We start from the raw sequence: 16228 nt of genomic DNA on the forward strand, positions 1-16228 counted from the left end.
TGTGGTCTCCCAGGTTTCCTGATAAGAACTGCAGTGCTATCTACTCATGTTTAAATAGACCACTTACAGTTAAGAGTTAGCTATGGCAGAACAAAAAAAGAGAATACAAATACACCTTGCTTCCTTCAAATACATTTCTAGGAATATTTGTTCATGACTGGCTAATGCTGTGAAAAACAGGTCAAAAGCAGTTTCATGCCTGACCATAACTGGGGGAACTGAATATTTTTGAAAAAAACTTAGGAAGGGTGCTTGCACGGTGTGTATTTGAAGTACTAAATCACTAAATATTTATGTTAGATGAGCCTCAGAACTAAGAGATCTGGAAAAGATTCTCCTGCGGTCTTTGCATAGCTGTTTTTTCCCTTCTTCTTGGTAAAAGAACCTCATCTCCCAAAAACAGGCACAGAACAAGACTTTACAAAACTTCGTCTTACCAGTGAAGAGGAAATACAGTGCAGAAATAAATCTCTAAACAGTACAGAACTTCAGATTTTTATTGTCTAATACATTTACTTGTCCTCTGGTTTATTGAAGCAGTATGTCAGACAGCACTTGCCACAATAGTGTCTGTCAAAGTGGCTAGCCATGAAGACTCCTGCTCCACACTCCTCAGAGGGGCACTCTCGGCGCAGACGACTGATCTTGCCGTTCTCATCCACCTGTCAAGGGCAAGAGGCAACATCTCATACATACTCACCACCTTTTAGCACAAATTATTTTCAAGTACTTTTCTTTGACAAAGCAGCTTTTGGGATTGCTTTCAGGAATCTGACACAGAAAGTTCTGAAGTGCCTGACTGCAACAAACTTCTGTTTTATTTAAGAGATGGGGTATTTGCAAACAGAAGGACTTTAAATACACTGGGTGACACACAGACTAGTTACAGGCTTTGTATGCTGTAACTAGTCCCTTCCTGGTGAGAGCAAAGCATTCATCGAGCTTCATCTAGTTAGTTTTACATACCTTGTAGTACTTAAGCACTGCAAGTTTAACCTTCTTTCTCTTATGCTTGTTCTTCTTGGGAGTAGTGTAAGACTTCTTCTTCCTTTTCTTAGCACCACCACGAAGTCTCAACACAAGGTGAAGGGTTGATTCCTATTTGTAAAATAAGAAAATTTGATACCATTTGAAAGAGTCAAAATGCTTTCACAAGCCAAGAGTAGTATTTAAGCAGGCCTTTTCTTTTATCTACAGCTAATACTTAAATAGCAGAATTTCAACCTCCAGCCAACTAGGAAAACTCTTAAAGGATTTTTCACTCGTTAGTATGCAAATGAGCAGGCACCAGAGAACTGTGTGCTGTCACATCCCAAAGCCTTAAAGGTTCAAATACTATTAAAAGTATTGTGATTGTATTCCTCAGTTTTAACTAAAATTGCAGAATACAGTTTCATGATGTGACTAAGCCAATCTATCACCAATTTGTTACTGTAAAAATAATCTGGTCTTCCATTTTCTAGTTGCATTGCTGCTCATCTGACAGAGGTCAGCAGCAGTTTCCACATTAGCCCCCTAAAATCACTCACCAGAAAGTGCCAACTTACAGCGCTGACAAAAGAGAAGCAATGAAGTAGCTCTCAGAAATGTTTCCTTCTGACCTGAAGATACGACCTCCACTGCAGCAACTGCCAGATCTAGTCTTAGCATCAGTACTTCCCAAGCTAGAGTGCCACCTCCCCTCATCAATTTGTTTCAATCTATTTGAAGCACTTTTTAGGCTCACAACCTACAGCCAGTCTGCTCCTACAGCACCAGGTGGTACCGCGCTCCTCTCAGCATTTCCTACTCACTTTTTGAATGTTGTAGTCAGACAGCGTGCGTCCATCCTCTAACTGCTTACCAGCAAAAATCAGTCGCTGCTGATCAGGAGGAATCCCTGATAGGGGCAGAAAGGAGGAACACGTGAGGAATACAAACCGTGACCCACCCTAACTGAGGAGAAAGCAAAACGTGCATCTCGACCTTACCTTCCTTATCCTGGATCTTGGCTTTTACATTTTCTATGGTATCGGAAGGCTCAACCTGTTACGAAACAAGGCAGCGGGGATGTAAGACACGTTTATATTCACGCTTTGCCATGTAATTAGCGCGGGGCTGCAGGGGAAGCAGCAGCCATTTCGGGCACGCCGCCGGCCCTGCCGCGGCCATTTAGCCCTCCGCAGCTCCAGCGCGGCCTCTGCAGTGCAGCCGCGCCTTTCGTTCCGCCCCTTCCGTGTCCAGCGCCGGGCTCCGCCGGGCACCGGCTCCCGAGGCACGGCACGGCACGGCCCGGCCCGGCCCGGCCCGGCCCGGCGGCGAGCGGCAGCGCGGAGGCCTGGACGCGGCGAGCCACGGTCGACCCGGTGCCGGGGCGGGGCGGGGTGGTGGGCGCAGCCTCACCTCGAGGGTGATGGTTTTCCCCGTGAGGGTCTTCACGAAGATCTGCATGGCGAGCCCGGCCGCGCCGCGCGGCTCCCCGACCTGCTCCCGGAATGGCGGCGCCCCGAAAGAGCGCCGCGCCGCACCGCACGGGGTTTCCACCCCCGCCGCAGGAAGGGCGGGCAGTGCGGCGGGACTACGGCTCCCGGCGTGCCTCACCGCAGCCAGCCGCGCTGCGGCCTGCTGGGAGCTGTAGTCTCACCCCCACAGCCGAAGTGCGCCATGGGAGTCGTAGGCGGAAGGCGGGACCGCGAGGGAAGGGGAACTGCAGCCCCCATGATGCATCGCGGCTCCTCTCGCGCTGTGGGCGCCAGGCGGTGGAAGTCCGGAGTTCTCTGCACAGAGGGGCCGTGCACATGCAGACTGCCGGCGCATTAGGGACCGCCTTTTTTTTGTTTTGTTTTGTTTTGTTTTTCCTTTCCCCCCCCCGGTAGCCGTGTAGCTGTGTTTCCACAAGTCGGCGCTGCAGCGCGAAGTCCCAGAAATCTGGTCCCTCATCTCCTTCTAGTTCCGTGAAGGCAATTTAAACGCCTACAAATCCTGCCTGCATTTGTTGGGCAAATATCCTTAGAATTTTCTAGAAAAGTCTTAGGTAAGTTAGGTACGGAACAGTACTGAGAGTCACATTAATTTGGAAACCCCTGGTGCACTTTTAACAATTTCAACTTTTCTTCCAGGTTTTGATCTGAAGCACGCGTTAAATAAAGCAGGAGGGAGGTTTAGATTCTCTGTCAGAAAGGTGCCAGGTTGCTATGCTAAGCCATGGAGGGGGAGCAGAGAAACCCTCCCTTCCTTTTGGAGAAGGACAGGAGGTTTCTGGAGAGCATACGAGGAAACATACTGACAGAAACTGAAAAACTGGGCTGTGCTGAGCAAGGGCCCTCTGAGGAGTGCTACATTATATACAGTAATGTATTTGACAAGGTAATATATTTCTCAGGTAAATGAGCAAGACCAATATAGCTCGCACTGACAGTGGTTTGCAGCTTTGTTTTCTGAGGAAGAATACACAAACAGACCAATGGTGAAGTGTAGGTATTTTTACACGGATCAAAGGTTGGTGCATTTTTATCCATTTCTTTTATGCCCACTATGTACGCTACAGTCAAATAGAAGCCATTATGATGAATTCATAGTACCAGAAGTTATATTACAGTAGTGTTCATGCTTGATAACCCCTTTTCTTAACTTTTTTTTTTTTTTTTCAAATTTGAAATGGTAAAACATAAAGCTGCCTGGAAACAGGAGAAAAACCGCATAACTACAAAGACTCATGACATTTACCCCATATGCCCTGTGTGAGCATCAACTGCTCTTCAGTTAGGCTGAAAAGTTGTTTCTGAAGCTTCTGAAGGACTCCTGCCTGCCTGATTCCATCTGCCTTTTTCAGATTCTGACTGAAATGGAAGATGCTGTGAATAAATAAATAAGACACTCTTGCACACCTAGCTTTCTGGATAAGTAGGAATGAAGGTTACTCTGTCTACTTTTACATCTTCACTTATTTTAACATACTAACGTGTGGCCCCTGTACCTTTGGTTTTCCAAGCCTGTTTTTGAAGCTCTTTTTTATTATGTTAGAGTGGTGGTGTAGAGCTTGATCTAAGAAGTATTGATTTGTCTAGCCATTTTCTTTTAAAGCTATCATGTATTAGAAAGTTCCAGAAAGATTTTTGTTGTTGATTCTCTTCCCACAAATACTGCATCCAAAAATACATTCACAGATAATAGAGTATGTTAGTGCGTACAAGAACATCCTGACTTCAATCAAACAGGAATATAAGGCATTTATTACCAGAATTAAGAATGGCCAAAGGAATGCTTTTTTTCTTTGTGGGAGATTAAAACCTCTGGAATCTGAGTGCACAGCTCTGTTATACTATAGGAAAAGAGCAATGGAGCTTGAAGACAAGTAAGCTCTCTCTCATGATGCTTAGAACAAAATATGTTGTTTTAATTAGGATGTAAATAATTTAAGTGTAGTTGACTTCTGACACTTTTTTATGTTTTAATTGTTGGTTGTTTTGTTTGTTTTGTATGGAAGTTCCCAGTGATTGTATAAAACCTTGCTAAAAGTTGCCGTTAGATTTCCGTTCTTCAGATCCTGGTGCTGATTCTTGCGCAGTTAAAGCTGAGGTGAAATCAGCAAAGGCTTTGCTTGCACGGTAATATAGGATCAGGCTTGGGAGTTACACATCTGTCTCACAATTTATAAGAATGATATAACCTAACAGAGAACAGTCATTGCTAAAATGCATTGTCTGATGCTGAGAAATACAGAAAAGAAAGTGAATTGCTAACTTTTCCCCAGTTTAGTCTTATATTAAGAAGGTACTATATAGCTGCATTTATCTAGTAGAATTCTGCAAGGAGCCAATTATCTTGCTATGTGCAGTCTGAAATAGAATATGGCAAACTGGGGAGCAGAAAACAGCAAAACAGTGTGAGACCAAGCAAGTTCAGAAACTTTTGGTACTGATATTCTTGCAGCCTGATGTATTAAAAATGACCAGGTAACAGTTCCTGTGTTGTTTGTTTGGGGGTTTTGTTCATTTGTTTTCCCAGAATAAAAGCTATTGAGAAGAATTCTGCAAAAATTAAAAATGAAATATTAAAAATTCAAAATATAGGAAAGGTGCCCTCTGAAACCTTTGTCACACAAGAGAAAACAGTACATCCTGCTAAGCCCATCCCAGGTAAATCCAAGGTTCTGCTATTGTGAGCATTTCTTCTACATTAGGTATGTTTTTAAGTAATAATGATTACCAAATAAAAAGGCAAGCCACCCAGAATACTGCAGTTTATCAGTGAGATGCAAATCAGCCCGTGTTCCTGTCATCAGACGGCTTTACTATTTTTTGCCCAGAACAGAGGGAGTGAAAAAGCCTGTCTTTACCACTGGCTCAGCCTCTCACTTATTTGGGATGACAAGCAGGAGTTGAGGACTTATGAGGGCTAACCCCAGGGCAGGCATAGAGAGAGTTGGTTGTGCTTGCTGGATCTGCAGCAGCTGATTGTTCTGGTCTTTTATGCAAGCCAGGGCATTCCTTAAAGCTCCAACTTAAACCCGTCTGCAGCGGATCTTGTTGGCATCTGCAAGAATGAGGACTCAACAAGGCACAAGGATGTAACTGGCCCCATCTCACACCAACTGAAATGTGCCCCTGGGTTGCTTTATGGTGTTTTATAGGCACCTTTTCATAGGTGGTTATGGGAGCAGCAATTTGGCTACTGAATAGGTCCTCTGAGGACCAGAAGGTGGCAAATCTGATGCCTGTTGGAAGTAAGGATGTGAGAGATTTAGAGAATTACAGATCTGCAAGATTGAAGTCCAAACAGGAAAAATAATAAGAGATGCAGCGTAAGTGGATGTGCGTCTAAATAGAGCTTGTTTGGGAAGAGTGAACATTACCTTTGCTTGGGGAGGTCCTTCCATTTTTTGCAGGGAGGTTGCATGTGGGTGGGGTGACATGACACAACCATGATTTTTCAAAAGGCTTCAGGCAAATCTTTGAAATAAGTCATGCAGCATAAGAAGCAAAGTCTTTCCTTGTATAAATATTTGTTTAAAAGATAGAAAATGGAGAGTAGAAACAAAAAGTATCATCTTTCCTGATAGTGCTGAGGTATTCAGGATGGCAAGGATGTGAGCCAAGTGTGAATTGCAACAGGAGAACCTTATGAGACTGAGCATCACATCTGAACTCCATGACAGACAAAAACAAAACAAAACAAAAAAAGAGTGTAAGGAATTAACTTAGAGGAGAAGCAGAGAGCAAAACAGAGTATATAATCAGACCTCTGTATCTCCTGTGTCTTGTGACTTGAGAGAGTCCAGCAGAGTTGGACTTGATGATCCTTATGGGTCCCTTCCAACTCGGGATATTCTATGATTCTATGATTCAGAGTTATTGCTGGATTTCCTCAAAAGAAAGACCTGGAAGAGATTTGCAAGAGGGATGCTGAGAGCTCATGAAAGGCATTTTGTTCTCCCACAGGTCTGAGTGTAGAGGAATCTCTCAGCTTGGAATCTCTTTCTAAACATCTCGCTCAGTTAGACAGATGGTTGCTGGAATTGAAAAAAGATGGGAACGGGAAGTACATCCCTCATCAGAAAAAGACAAAATTAGAACAAGAACTCTTGCACTTACTGACCATAAGAGATACAGCTGAAGCAAAGAGGGAAAAGCTGAAGCTCAGGTTCACAAGCATCTGCAACACTTCCTTTTGATATGTTCTTTCTGTCACATTGACATTTTTTAAAGTCTTACAGATTAAGCCTCAGGACATGAATCAATTATTAATACAGATACTGCAGATCCTATGATGAATATTTCTGCATTCATGAAACTCTTCTGATAACATACCTTTTTCCCTCTTCAACTATCTGTAGAATTTCATTAGTTGCAAATGCTATTTCTGCCTGTGCAAAATCAGACAGGACTATTACCCTGCAAAATGTCCCCTCTCAGATCACGAAAAATGATGAAAGAGGTAAAATCATTAAAATAAAATGTCAGAACAGTCAAGAATGAGAGTGTGAGAGTAGACAGTCAGCTGTAGTGAACTAAGAGTTCGGTCTTTAAGATAGTATTTTCTCCGTCTCTCTTTTCCAGAGAGATATTTCATTTTTGAGGGCACTGGCGGGAAAACTGTCTTTAGAGTTTAACTGATGTGGCAAAAGGTGTGTCTTAAACAATCATCCACTTAAGGAGATTGTTTCAATTCTTTAAAAATACATGAAAATATTTTCAGCTTAAATTATATGCCTTCATATAAATGTATCAGTTGATAAAGTTTTTTGTTGGTGTTGTTTTGTTTTTAAATGCTTTAGCACTTTTAATGCTGATTTGCTTGTTGAGGTAGTACTGTGATTACCCTACACTGCCATATCTTATATTTCAGCTCTTGATGTCCCTAGTAAAGTGGCTGAGGATTCACTTGAATATTTTGAAAGGTAAAAAGAATATTGTTATTGTGCTCTGCATTAGCAGTTTACAACATTGGAGCTAATATATCATACTGGATGCCTGAATGCAGTCCTTCCTTTTTTTTTTTTTTGTGACCCTTTTGGAGCTTGTAAAAAGTGCTGGCATTTAGACATAGACATTATATCAAAGGTTTGTCCGCTTTCAGAGGCTCTTCTTTGGTCCTTTTTCTAACGGGACTGACATTGAAGAGACCACCTGTTGAGGTGTATGATTAGCTTACTTCCTTGTGTTGTGAAAACTGACAAGCTAATTTTAAATATATATGGTTTTGTACCTATGGGTGAAAATGTAGGTTTTTTTTCAAAACTGAGGGTTTGATGAAATTGAGGGTTTTTCAAAAGTGTCCAGATACGTGAAGGAAATTGGACATTACTGGTCTTTTCTAAAGCATCCAATGCAGAGGCTTACTTCTAGATGCCTAGATCTCATCACTAAATAATCACTTGATTTTAAAAATAGGAATTAGTTTATCAACTCATCTCGTATAGCCTGCTGTGTAACTGTTAAACAGAAGTAACTCACTTCTGTTCATGACAATTGATTAATTTTCTTAGTTCCTCCTAAATCACAATCTTTTACAAGCCTTATATTAAAATACAGTTGATTTCTCTTTACAATTGCCCAGATAACTCCCTCTTAGATTTCTCAGTTTTCATTATGGACACTCTCAGAAGCGCTAGGTAGTGAGGCAGAAGAAACGTAACTAGATGTGTGGGGAACGAAAATTGCTGCTTCATACTGGAAAACGCGATAAAGATGTACTAGGTTAAAATATATTTTTTTAAGCTATTTTTTTAATTTAGGATTCTTGACTGGATTGCTATTCACTAGCCAGCCATTTTGTGTATGTGTATTTATTTAGTGTTTGCAAAGCATATACTCTGTATTTTTTCTTCCTCTTTACTAGTTTCAGTGAATTATTTTCAAGTGGTCAGTATGATGCTGCAGCAATGTGTGCAATAAACTCTCCTGGAGGAATTCTCTGTAATGAAGAGGCTATAAAGAATCTTAAATGTAAGAACTTGATAATTGGATCCATTCTTACTGGACCTTAGTTGATGTCAAGCTAGTTGTTTTAGTGCTTAGGATCTTGGGATTTATCAAACAAGATTTTTTTTTTTTTGGTGGGGGTTTGAGGCTTACATTTAAAATTCCAAATTGAATACAAAAAAATTGTAAGGCTTTTTCTTTCTCCTTTGTTCTATGTTAAGCACATGCCCTGAAAGGCAGGAAAGGAGATAGCTAGCTTACAACAGTTGTTGTTTTGTTTCTGTTTTTACTGTTGGAGCAGCACTGGGGTAAGCACTGGGTTAGGGAAAAGAATGGAACATAAACAGTTATGTAAGCTTTTCAAAAAATGTGTGGCTGGTGAAATTACAACTAGCTAATAGACTTCATTATGTTACAGGCAAGGCCTTTTCCATCACTCTGGGGCTCAGGGTCTGCAGAAGTATAATTCCTGTTACCATGGTCTTAAGGTCTAGTGTAAAGCTGTTCCTAAAGCTGTGCTGAAATTGTTTTTGTTTCTACTGAGGGGTGACATGTAGTAGACAAGAACCACCTGCTAGTCCACCTGCTAGTTTGACTGTTATATGTGTTAACTGTGTAAGCCTGGCCTTTTGAGCTGTAAAGCCATATTCCAGTTAGCTGCATTAAAAATAGTTTCTGAAATCTAAGATATGTAAAAACTATTGCTGATTTTAAATATCCCAGGTAAATGAAAAATAGTCTATATAATTTTGTCTTTGTCTCAATGTTTTGGCTTGTATTTGGAAATGCAAAATTCAGTGGTAGTGGTGGTATCAGAGATCGGAGCAGCTGAATATTTTGTTCTTCATCTGGAAGGAATCGTAGGGGCGTGGTTGAACTTTAAAAGATCAACATTTTTTGTGTGTGTGTACATATTTTTATTGGCTTTCATTCAATTTTAAAGGTAATAACCAAGAGAAGAACTGTGATAAGCTAATATGTGGGATCTGAATTACAAATTTACTAAATCAGTCTTAACAGAAGATCTTATATTCCAAAAGCAGTAAGAAGGCATTTACAATGTTATTTCTTGCATTTTCATCTTAAAAACTATATGGCTTAAATACCCAACCATCTCTCCCCCTGAGATTTACCATTACCTGTCAATGGTAAAATACTGTCATGATTCCTGTGCCTTCAGTTCTGAGCAACCTTCATTTTGAGCGATTAATGTAGCATTGCATATGACACAACCTCAGAGGAGATTTGCTAAGAATTGTGTCAGAGGCCTTTGGTGTGTGTCAGCAAACAAAGACTAAAACTTAAGAAGTCTTAAATAGTGAAAGTTACTTTTCTCTTTGTACTTTTCTGGGTGACTTTTGTTTTCAACACTAGCTCTTAGCTGTCTTGAAGGGAGAAATCTGCCCTTGCTGAAGTATTTTGACACTCTCATAAATGCAAGTACTGCAGCTGGACACCTTCCAAATTTACCTGTAATTCTGGAAGCAATTAAATGTGCGTTGTCTGAAAAACAATTAAACCTGGTAAACCATTGGGTTACACAGCAAAGGTATGTGGGTCTTCTGCACTGAGGTCCATGAGGCTTTTCCTTTTCTTCAAACTAAACCCTTTGAATACAAAAAATACATTAATGTACATACATTAATCCTTTTTGATTCTCCTATTTTTTTCCTTCTTTTGATTCTCCTATTAAACCCACTGTTAAATCTTAACTTCAATATGAGCATAGATCAAATAAGCGTTGTCAACGGCAAGTTCTGAAGAACACATTTTGGTTTCGTTGCTGTCAACCTTTCTTGCAGCACTGCCGAGTCCAGTTTTGTTTGAGACTCTTTTCTCTTATGCTGTAGTTAAAAACTATACAGATGCAAGTTTTTCACACCATACTGTGGATTAAGAAAACTGTAATTACTGAAAGACGGGTTTCTTTCATTCTTCTCTTGATGCCAGAAACCCGAGCATTTCCTTTTCTCTGAAAGCAGCTTTGAATCTCCCATGTCCAGGAGGAATGTAAGAATGTTCCTCCCAGCTGCCACAGACTGGAATTGCAGTAATCTCTAAAAGACATGTCCCATTGGTTGCTATTACTTTCTGTGGCAGTTCAGACATTAAGAAAGAGAAGGAAGAGGCTACTTTTTAAAATGTAGAGAATTAAGGCTGCAAGGGAGGCAGAAAGAAAAAGGGGTATAGTTTAATAGTTATACATGTAGAAATATGCCCATCTATACAATCCACTTATGTTGGAGCTCATTTTGAAATATTCTGAAGTTACAAAGCATATTAGGAATGCTGGCCTGTTTTGTTGCCTTGTCTTCTTCAGACTAACCTTTTCTGAGGCAGCGGGAGACGTTATTTATGATTATGGGAAAGAGGAGCCAAACAACATGTCGGAATGCCTGGCTTTGGCTCAGGCTGCATATGGTCATTCTGGTGCATACAAAAAAGTTGTGTTGTGCCTGTGTAAACAGGGCCAAATTGCTGGAGCAGCGGATTATATTCAGCAAGTGGAGCATTTTTCTTTAGGTAAATAATAAGGCGCTTGTATTGTCTTTCATGATTGTTCTACCGTTTATTTATTTTAGGTATAATGACGATGCTTTGGACCACATTTGTACAGAAGGAATTTGAAGTGAATCGAAATCTGAACTTCTCATCATGTTTAAGTAGACCTCAAGAACTCTGATTAAAAGACCCTGTATGCTTTATCATAATATCAATGCGTGATCTTCTGAAATAAGGAATTTCTTTTTGTACCCTTGTTTGAAAAATACTGGAGGGATTTCCCAAAACCCCAGTAGGAGGCTTGCAGGAAGTCTCAGAGATTTAGCCCTCTGGAGGATCATGAGTTTATTAATCAAACAATGAAAGGAAAGAAGGGTGTCCTATGTTCTTTATTAGGTTCCTTTCCACTTAGCTGACTTCTGGCTGTGTCATTTTTTTCTTCTATATGTATTCTTGCTTAGAATGTTGTTGCTCAGTTAAGTTACAGTTTTTCATGCTTATTTTATTATTTTTTCTTATTTTATTCCCTGACCATATTCCAAATCATTTTAAAGGCGGATTTTCAATATTAAGTTCTTTTCTGCTGTGTGCTCATTTTCTCATTCTCTGAGATTTCTAAAATAATTACAGAAAAGATTTTTTTTTCCAAGTAAATGAAGGTTAGATTTTAATCACATAGTAGCTTTTCCACAGTGTTTAGGAAAATTGTTGTGTTCTTTTATAGTGAGGAAGGGGAGAAGTGACCATGTGCAAATATATAATAATCTTGGTGTTTGATTTTCAGATGATTACTTCTTCTTATTGGAAAACTGTCCTAGCACTGCATTAATTCGCTGTCTCAGTCAACAGTGGATTAGAAAACCACCATTTTCATCTGTGGGGGCTACAATCCTGTCTTTTATCTCAGCCAAACACAAAAAGCATGGCTTTCAGCTGTTGGAGGAAATGAACAATAAAAGTAAGCACAGCAAAATTTGAATAACAAACTTTCAGACTTGACATTTTAATTCAACTCCAGTTTCAGCCTGTAAATTACTGTGGATTCAGTGCTCCTTGTTTATAATGGAAACTAAATAAAAGCTTTTCCTTCACAGCAAACTGAACTGTGCATTCTTGCGTCTTCTGAAGCTCCCACAGGGATGAGGGTCACTCACGTCAGATTTCACAGCCCATCCTGCTTGCTCTCACACACACAGGTTCAGTCTTCGCTGTTGCACAGAGCACCCCTTGGGGCAAACAAACCACTGAAATAATTGTGCAGGCACTTTGCTTGCTTCTAGCAGAGACTCTGTAGGCTGCCTCTTGGACAACCAGTAACTTATTTACTGCTTAGGACATAAAAAAGAAATAACCAAAGTCCTACTTTGATGTAAGATTTGTAAGTTCCCAGAGCGTTTACACTGCCAGGTACAGAAGTCTTCAGGCAACGTGAGCTCAAGCCAAGGACAGACAGCTGCAACAAACCACATGGGCAGCATGTGCTGTAGAGTCTGCAGGAAAAGTAATGCTTATTTGCCTAGACTTAGCCAAGAAACTCAGGAATGGTTATTTCCATCTATTGTATATATTGTATCTTGCCCTTAACTGCTCTTAACTTTGGTGTCTGCCACTTCTCTGTCGTTCTATTGCTCTTCTGGGTTTCAGAAATGATTTTGAGTTTAATCAAAGATTTTAGCCTTTAATCCTTTTCAATTAAAGACTGCTTTTCTTATAAGTCTTTAATGTGATCAGCTGTTCTTTCCTCAATCATAGGATTTATAATCCATCTGAAAAAAACTGATCCATCTGATTTGTGCAGTATCCCTAATATGATTAATACAGAGCTTATTGAGGCAAATACAGGGTCTTTATATATATAATGTTTTTTTCTTTTTTTTTTATTTTTTATTTTTCTTTTTATTTTTTCTTTTTATTTTTTTCTTCTTTTTTTTTTTTTTATTTCCCTTAGATGCTTTGGAACAGATTGTTCTAAGTGACACTGTCAGCACTTGGGAAGACTACAGTAAGATAGCAGTTACCTGTGCAGAAAATAAGCATGAAAAGTTATCTCAGAAAATTGTGTCAGTCCTCACCTCACAGGATGGAGTGTTTGACAATTCACGACTTGAAGGTGGAAAAGACACAAGGATAATGGAACAGGTTTTCTAGTAGTTTTCCTGTGTAACAACAGAGGGAGCTGTTACAGCAGTCAAGTGAAGAGTCCATTTAGCTCTTTATATGAATTACAGTAAACAGTAAGCATGCAGAAAACAGTACTGAGAATTATTTTACCAGCAAGTATCAGTTATTCATCGCTCTTAATGTGTCTGTGTGAGAATGTGTTCATGGCAGTGTTTTGTTTAACTGGAAATGTATCCTTAATGTAGAAGAAAGTTGGCATATGACACTCTGGAGTGGTGTACTGTGGTAATGATACACATTTCTTTTATCCACCCTGTTCTCAGCTTCAGTACATCACGTCTGTCTTTTAGGGTAGTGCTGGAGGGAGATACTGCACAGGGTTTGGAATCAGTGTGGGTAAGGGAAACTGGTGTTCATGGATCATCGTTCTGAGGGCACTGTACAATAGGGCATTGTGCAAGGTAGACTCACCCTAATGCCTTTTTCTTTTTTTTTTTTTTCTGGTAGGCCAGAAAGGTCACCATCACTAGAGTCATAGTACAAGTTAGATTATCCTGATACTCTAACAAATCCTGTCAAAATGCAACAAGTGCTTGCTTAGAACAAAGTTAGGTTTCAGTTCTGCACATCCAACTGCTTCTTGGATTCCTGTGGGAATTAAGTGACCATATTGCAATGTAAGAGCCAGTACTGGAAGTCTTACTTAGCTTGGATCAGTTATTAAGAGATGGGTGATTCAGCCTTAGAAAAAGGAAGATGTCCAACTATAGTCTTATGCTGGGTGCGTGTTGGCAGAGCCTGTTTTTAGCTCTCAGCCCACAACCAGTATAAACAGGAAGAATGCTGAATGTCATCTATTGCTGTCACTGTGCTACATGTTCCCAAATAACAGATATCTCTATAATTAAGCTAGATATGACTATTGCTGTGTTGTTATTTTTTTTTTTTAATTTTTAATGCATTTTTGCATTTTAAAAAGTTAATAGGAAATATTTGTTATATGGGTGAATCTGAAGAGTTAAGATTCACAAGAGAACTTTCTTTAAAAGAAGAAAAATATAAGTCTGCAGATATTTTAAGTATTGGGTGTGAATCAAGAACAGAGAGGGGTATCCAATTTCCATTTTTAACGTTTAGAATAATGACTTCTAAATATAACCCTTAAATTAAATACATAAATATATTGACATTTTCTGAAATAAATTACTGTTAAACATATAAATACACACATACACACATATATATTATATATATATATATATATAGTAATTCCTGTCACTTAATAACATGTTTCCAAATACTTGTGAATTATTACTGCTCTGAAGAGCTTGTAGTTTATGAAGGTTTCATTAGGGATACAGTCTTTATAATGAACATTACAACTTTAACCTTGAGTGGTTCAAATCTATCAAAGACTGGCTGTTTTAGTAGCTCTTCGGTGTTGTAGAAAAATGTAACTTCTGTGATGTGAAGGAGCAAGGCCTTGCCAGGACGCCTTTGTAGTTGTCTCAGCTGATCACATCTTTTCCCAGGTAGAATTTCTTTTTTAAGCTAATATATATTATTTTGTATTACATCTGCTATGTTGACAAAGAATTTAAAACATTTTTAAAAGTCAAAAGGCATTTGATAAAATTCTGTTTGAAGGAAAGGGGGGAGAAGGAGGTGAAATTGTCAGAAGAAAGTAAGGAACAATGAGATTGAAAATATTTATTATGGCACCTATTTCTGCGTGTATTCAGGAAAAAAAAATACTTAGGTGATGTTTAATTTACATACAATTGCAGCTGAATTTTGACTAACATTTGAGTACATTTCTCCAGAATTACTAACATGCTTTGGGGACCACTTGGTTTTATAAGAAATGCAGTGTTCACAAAATGCTTATTTTCCAGATTGAGATAGTTATTTCTGTAACAGAACTGAAGCATTCTTTACTGAGACCTGATCTCTTCCTTAGCTCAGCTTGACACCCCCAGAGCGACCACAGACTTCTACACTTTCTGACTGTGAAATGTGGAGCAGTGGAATTCCATTGGAAAGCTTTTTCCAGAGTCCGGTATCATCACACATGATGAACTCAGAGGTCAGTAGACGTTTCTCTTCCCACTTACGCAATCTAATTTAGTTATGAAATTCTTGAATTTTACTAGTGACCAACTTGCTTTGGACAGTCTGTGCCAGATGAAAATGGATTCATTATTATACGTGACTGTGCCTATTGAAACCTCAGGTTCAATTTTCTCATTCTGTTTTTTGCTGGTGTGCATCTATTAGTTTCAATGGTGCTATTTCTCATATATGTAATGAGTAACAAAGGATCGTTATCCTAATAGTTGTCACAATTATTATATGATAAGGTGGGGTGAGCATTTGATCTTAGATACATTGTATGTATTGTAACCTGATTTACAGTATAGCATAGATTGGAATGTGACCCAAAAGATGAAAGTAATGAATGAAAAGATCACTGACATTCTTTCTGCATGAAAGCTGACATCATACAAGAAAGCAGTGCAGATATAACTGACATGCTCCCCCAGGTGACTTCATGGTTCTTGTTTAATATTTGCAGCAACTGAGAAATGAAAATGCTTGTTTAATAAACAAGACAGTGATGGGCTAAACCCACAAAGTTTTATTCTTTTTCTTTATAGCCATTTTTACTGTGCAGAGGTGGTTTCTAGCAAGGATACGTGATCAAATGGCAGGCCTGAGGTATGTGCCAGTTTAGTTGCCCTGTTTACTTGCTATTTTGTATTAAGCATTCTGTAGAAGTTTTAGAAATCATGCTACATAAGAAAAACAATGTAAGGGTGGAGTCAAATGTATACACTTAGAGCAGACAAAATTGTTACTGGGGAGGAGTGTATGGGGAGGTATTGCATTATATGCCTTATTTTCCTTCAAAGGAACTTTGAGCTTTCTGTGTCTCCTAGTCCAATAATCATTTGATAATCATCTGCTCAGGCTTAAAGTGATTTAGACCTGTGTGTTTTATTCAGCAAGATAAAGAATTTACAATTACTTCCTCTTGCAAAAAAAAAAAAAAAAAAAAGCACACAAACAAAGCAAACGAAAAACTGTCTTAAATCTCATGGACATTCTATTTAGCAGTCAATATACTTTTACCCAAAGTCTCCGTAAAAGCTAAGTAATATTTTAATAGTACTTAAACATCTAAAGTTACATTAAAAAAAAAA

At 39.1% G+C, this 16228-nt stretch overlaps 2 protein-coding genes across 2 annotated transcripts in view; one reads left to right on the forward strand and one right to left on the reverse strand.

Moving 5' to 3' along the window:
* Positions 1 to 479: 479 nt before the first annotated feature.
* RPS27A (ribosomal protein S27a) lies at positions 480 to 2541 on the reverse strand. Its single transcript, XM_080587559.1, has 5 exons — positions 2383 to 2541; positions 1971 to 2025; positions 1794 to 1879; positions 967 to 1098; positions 480 to 662 (listed from the first exon to the last, which is right to left on the reverse strand). Exons 1-5 carry the CDS (start codon positions 2428 to 2430, stop codon positions 513 to 515), a joined length of 471 nt encoding a protein of 156 aa, XP_080443685.1. The 5' UTR covers positions 2431 to 2541; the 3' UTR covers positions 480 to 512.
* A 132-nt stretch (positions 2542 to 2673) lies between these two features.
* CLHC1 (clathrin heavy chain linker domain containing 1) overlaps positions 2674 to 16228 on the forward strand; it is a 55677-nt gene continuing 42122 nt past the window's right edge. The window contains exons 1-14 of the mRNA XM_080586770.1: positions 2674 to 3013; positions 3099 to 3345; positions 4146 to 4335; positions 4935 to 5139; positions 6725 to 6915; positions 7327 to 7378; positions 8320 to 8426; positions 9777 to 9951; positions 10723 to 10925; positions 11689 to 11862; positions 12853 to 13014; positions 14473 to 14557; positions 14986 to 15111; positions 15683 to 15743. Of these exons, the coding sequence (XP_080442896.1) occupies positions 3184 to 3345; positions 4146 to 4335; positions 4935 to 5139; positions 6725 to 6915; positions 7327 to 7378; positions 8320 to 8426; positions 9777 to 9951; positions 10723 to 10925; positions 11689 to 11862; positions 12853 to 13014; positions 14473 to 14528 (1677 nt within the window). The 5' untranslated portion in view covers positions 2674 to 3013; positions 3099 to 3183 and the 3' untranslated portion in view covers positions 14529 to 14557; positions 14986 to 15111; positions 15683 to 15743. The remainder of the gene's footprint in view (positions 3014 to 3098; positions 3346 to 4145; positions 4336 to 4934; positions 5140 to 6724; positions 6916 to 7326; positions 7379 to 8319; positions 8427 to 9776; positions 9952 to 10722; positions 10926 to 11688; positions 11863 to 12852; positions 13015 to 14472; positions 14558 to 14985; positions 15112 to 15682; positions 15744 to 16228) is intronic.

Source organism: Anser brachyrhynchus, assembly GCF_964034855.1.
Source record: "Anser brachyrhynchus genome assembly, chromosome: 3".
Lineage (NCBI taxonomy): Eukaryota > Metazoa > Chordata > Aves > Anseriformes > Anatidae > Anser > Anser brachyrhynchus.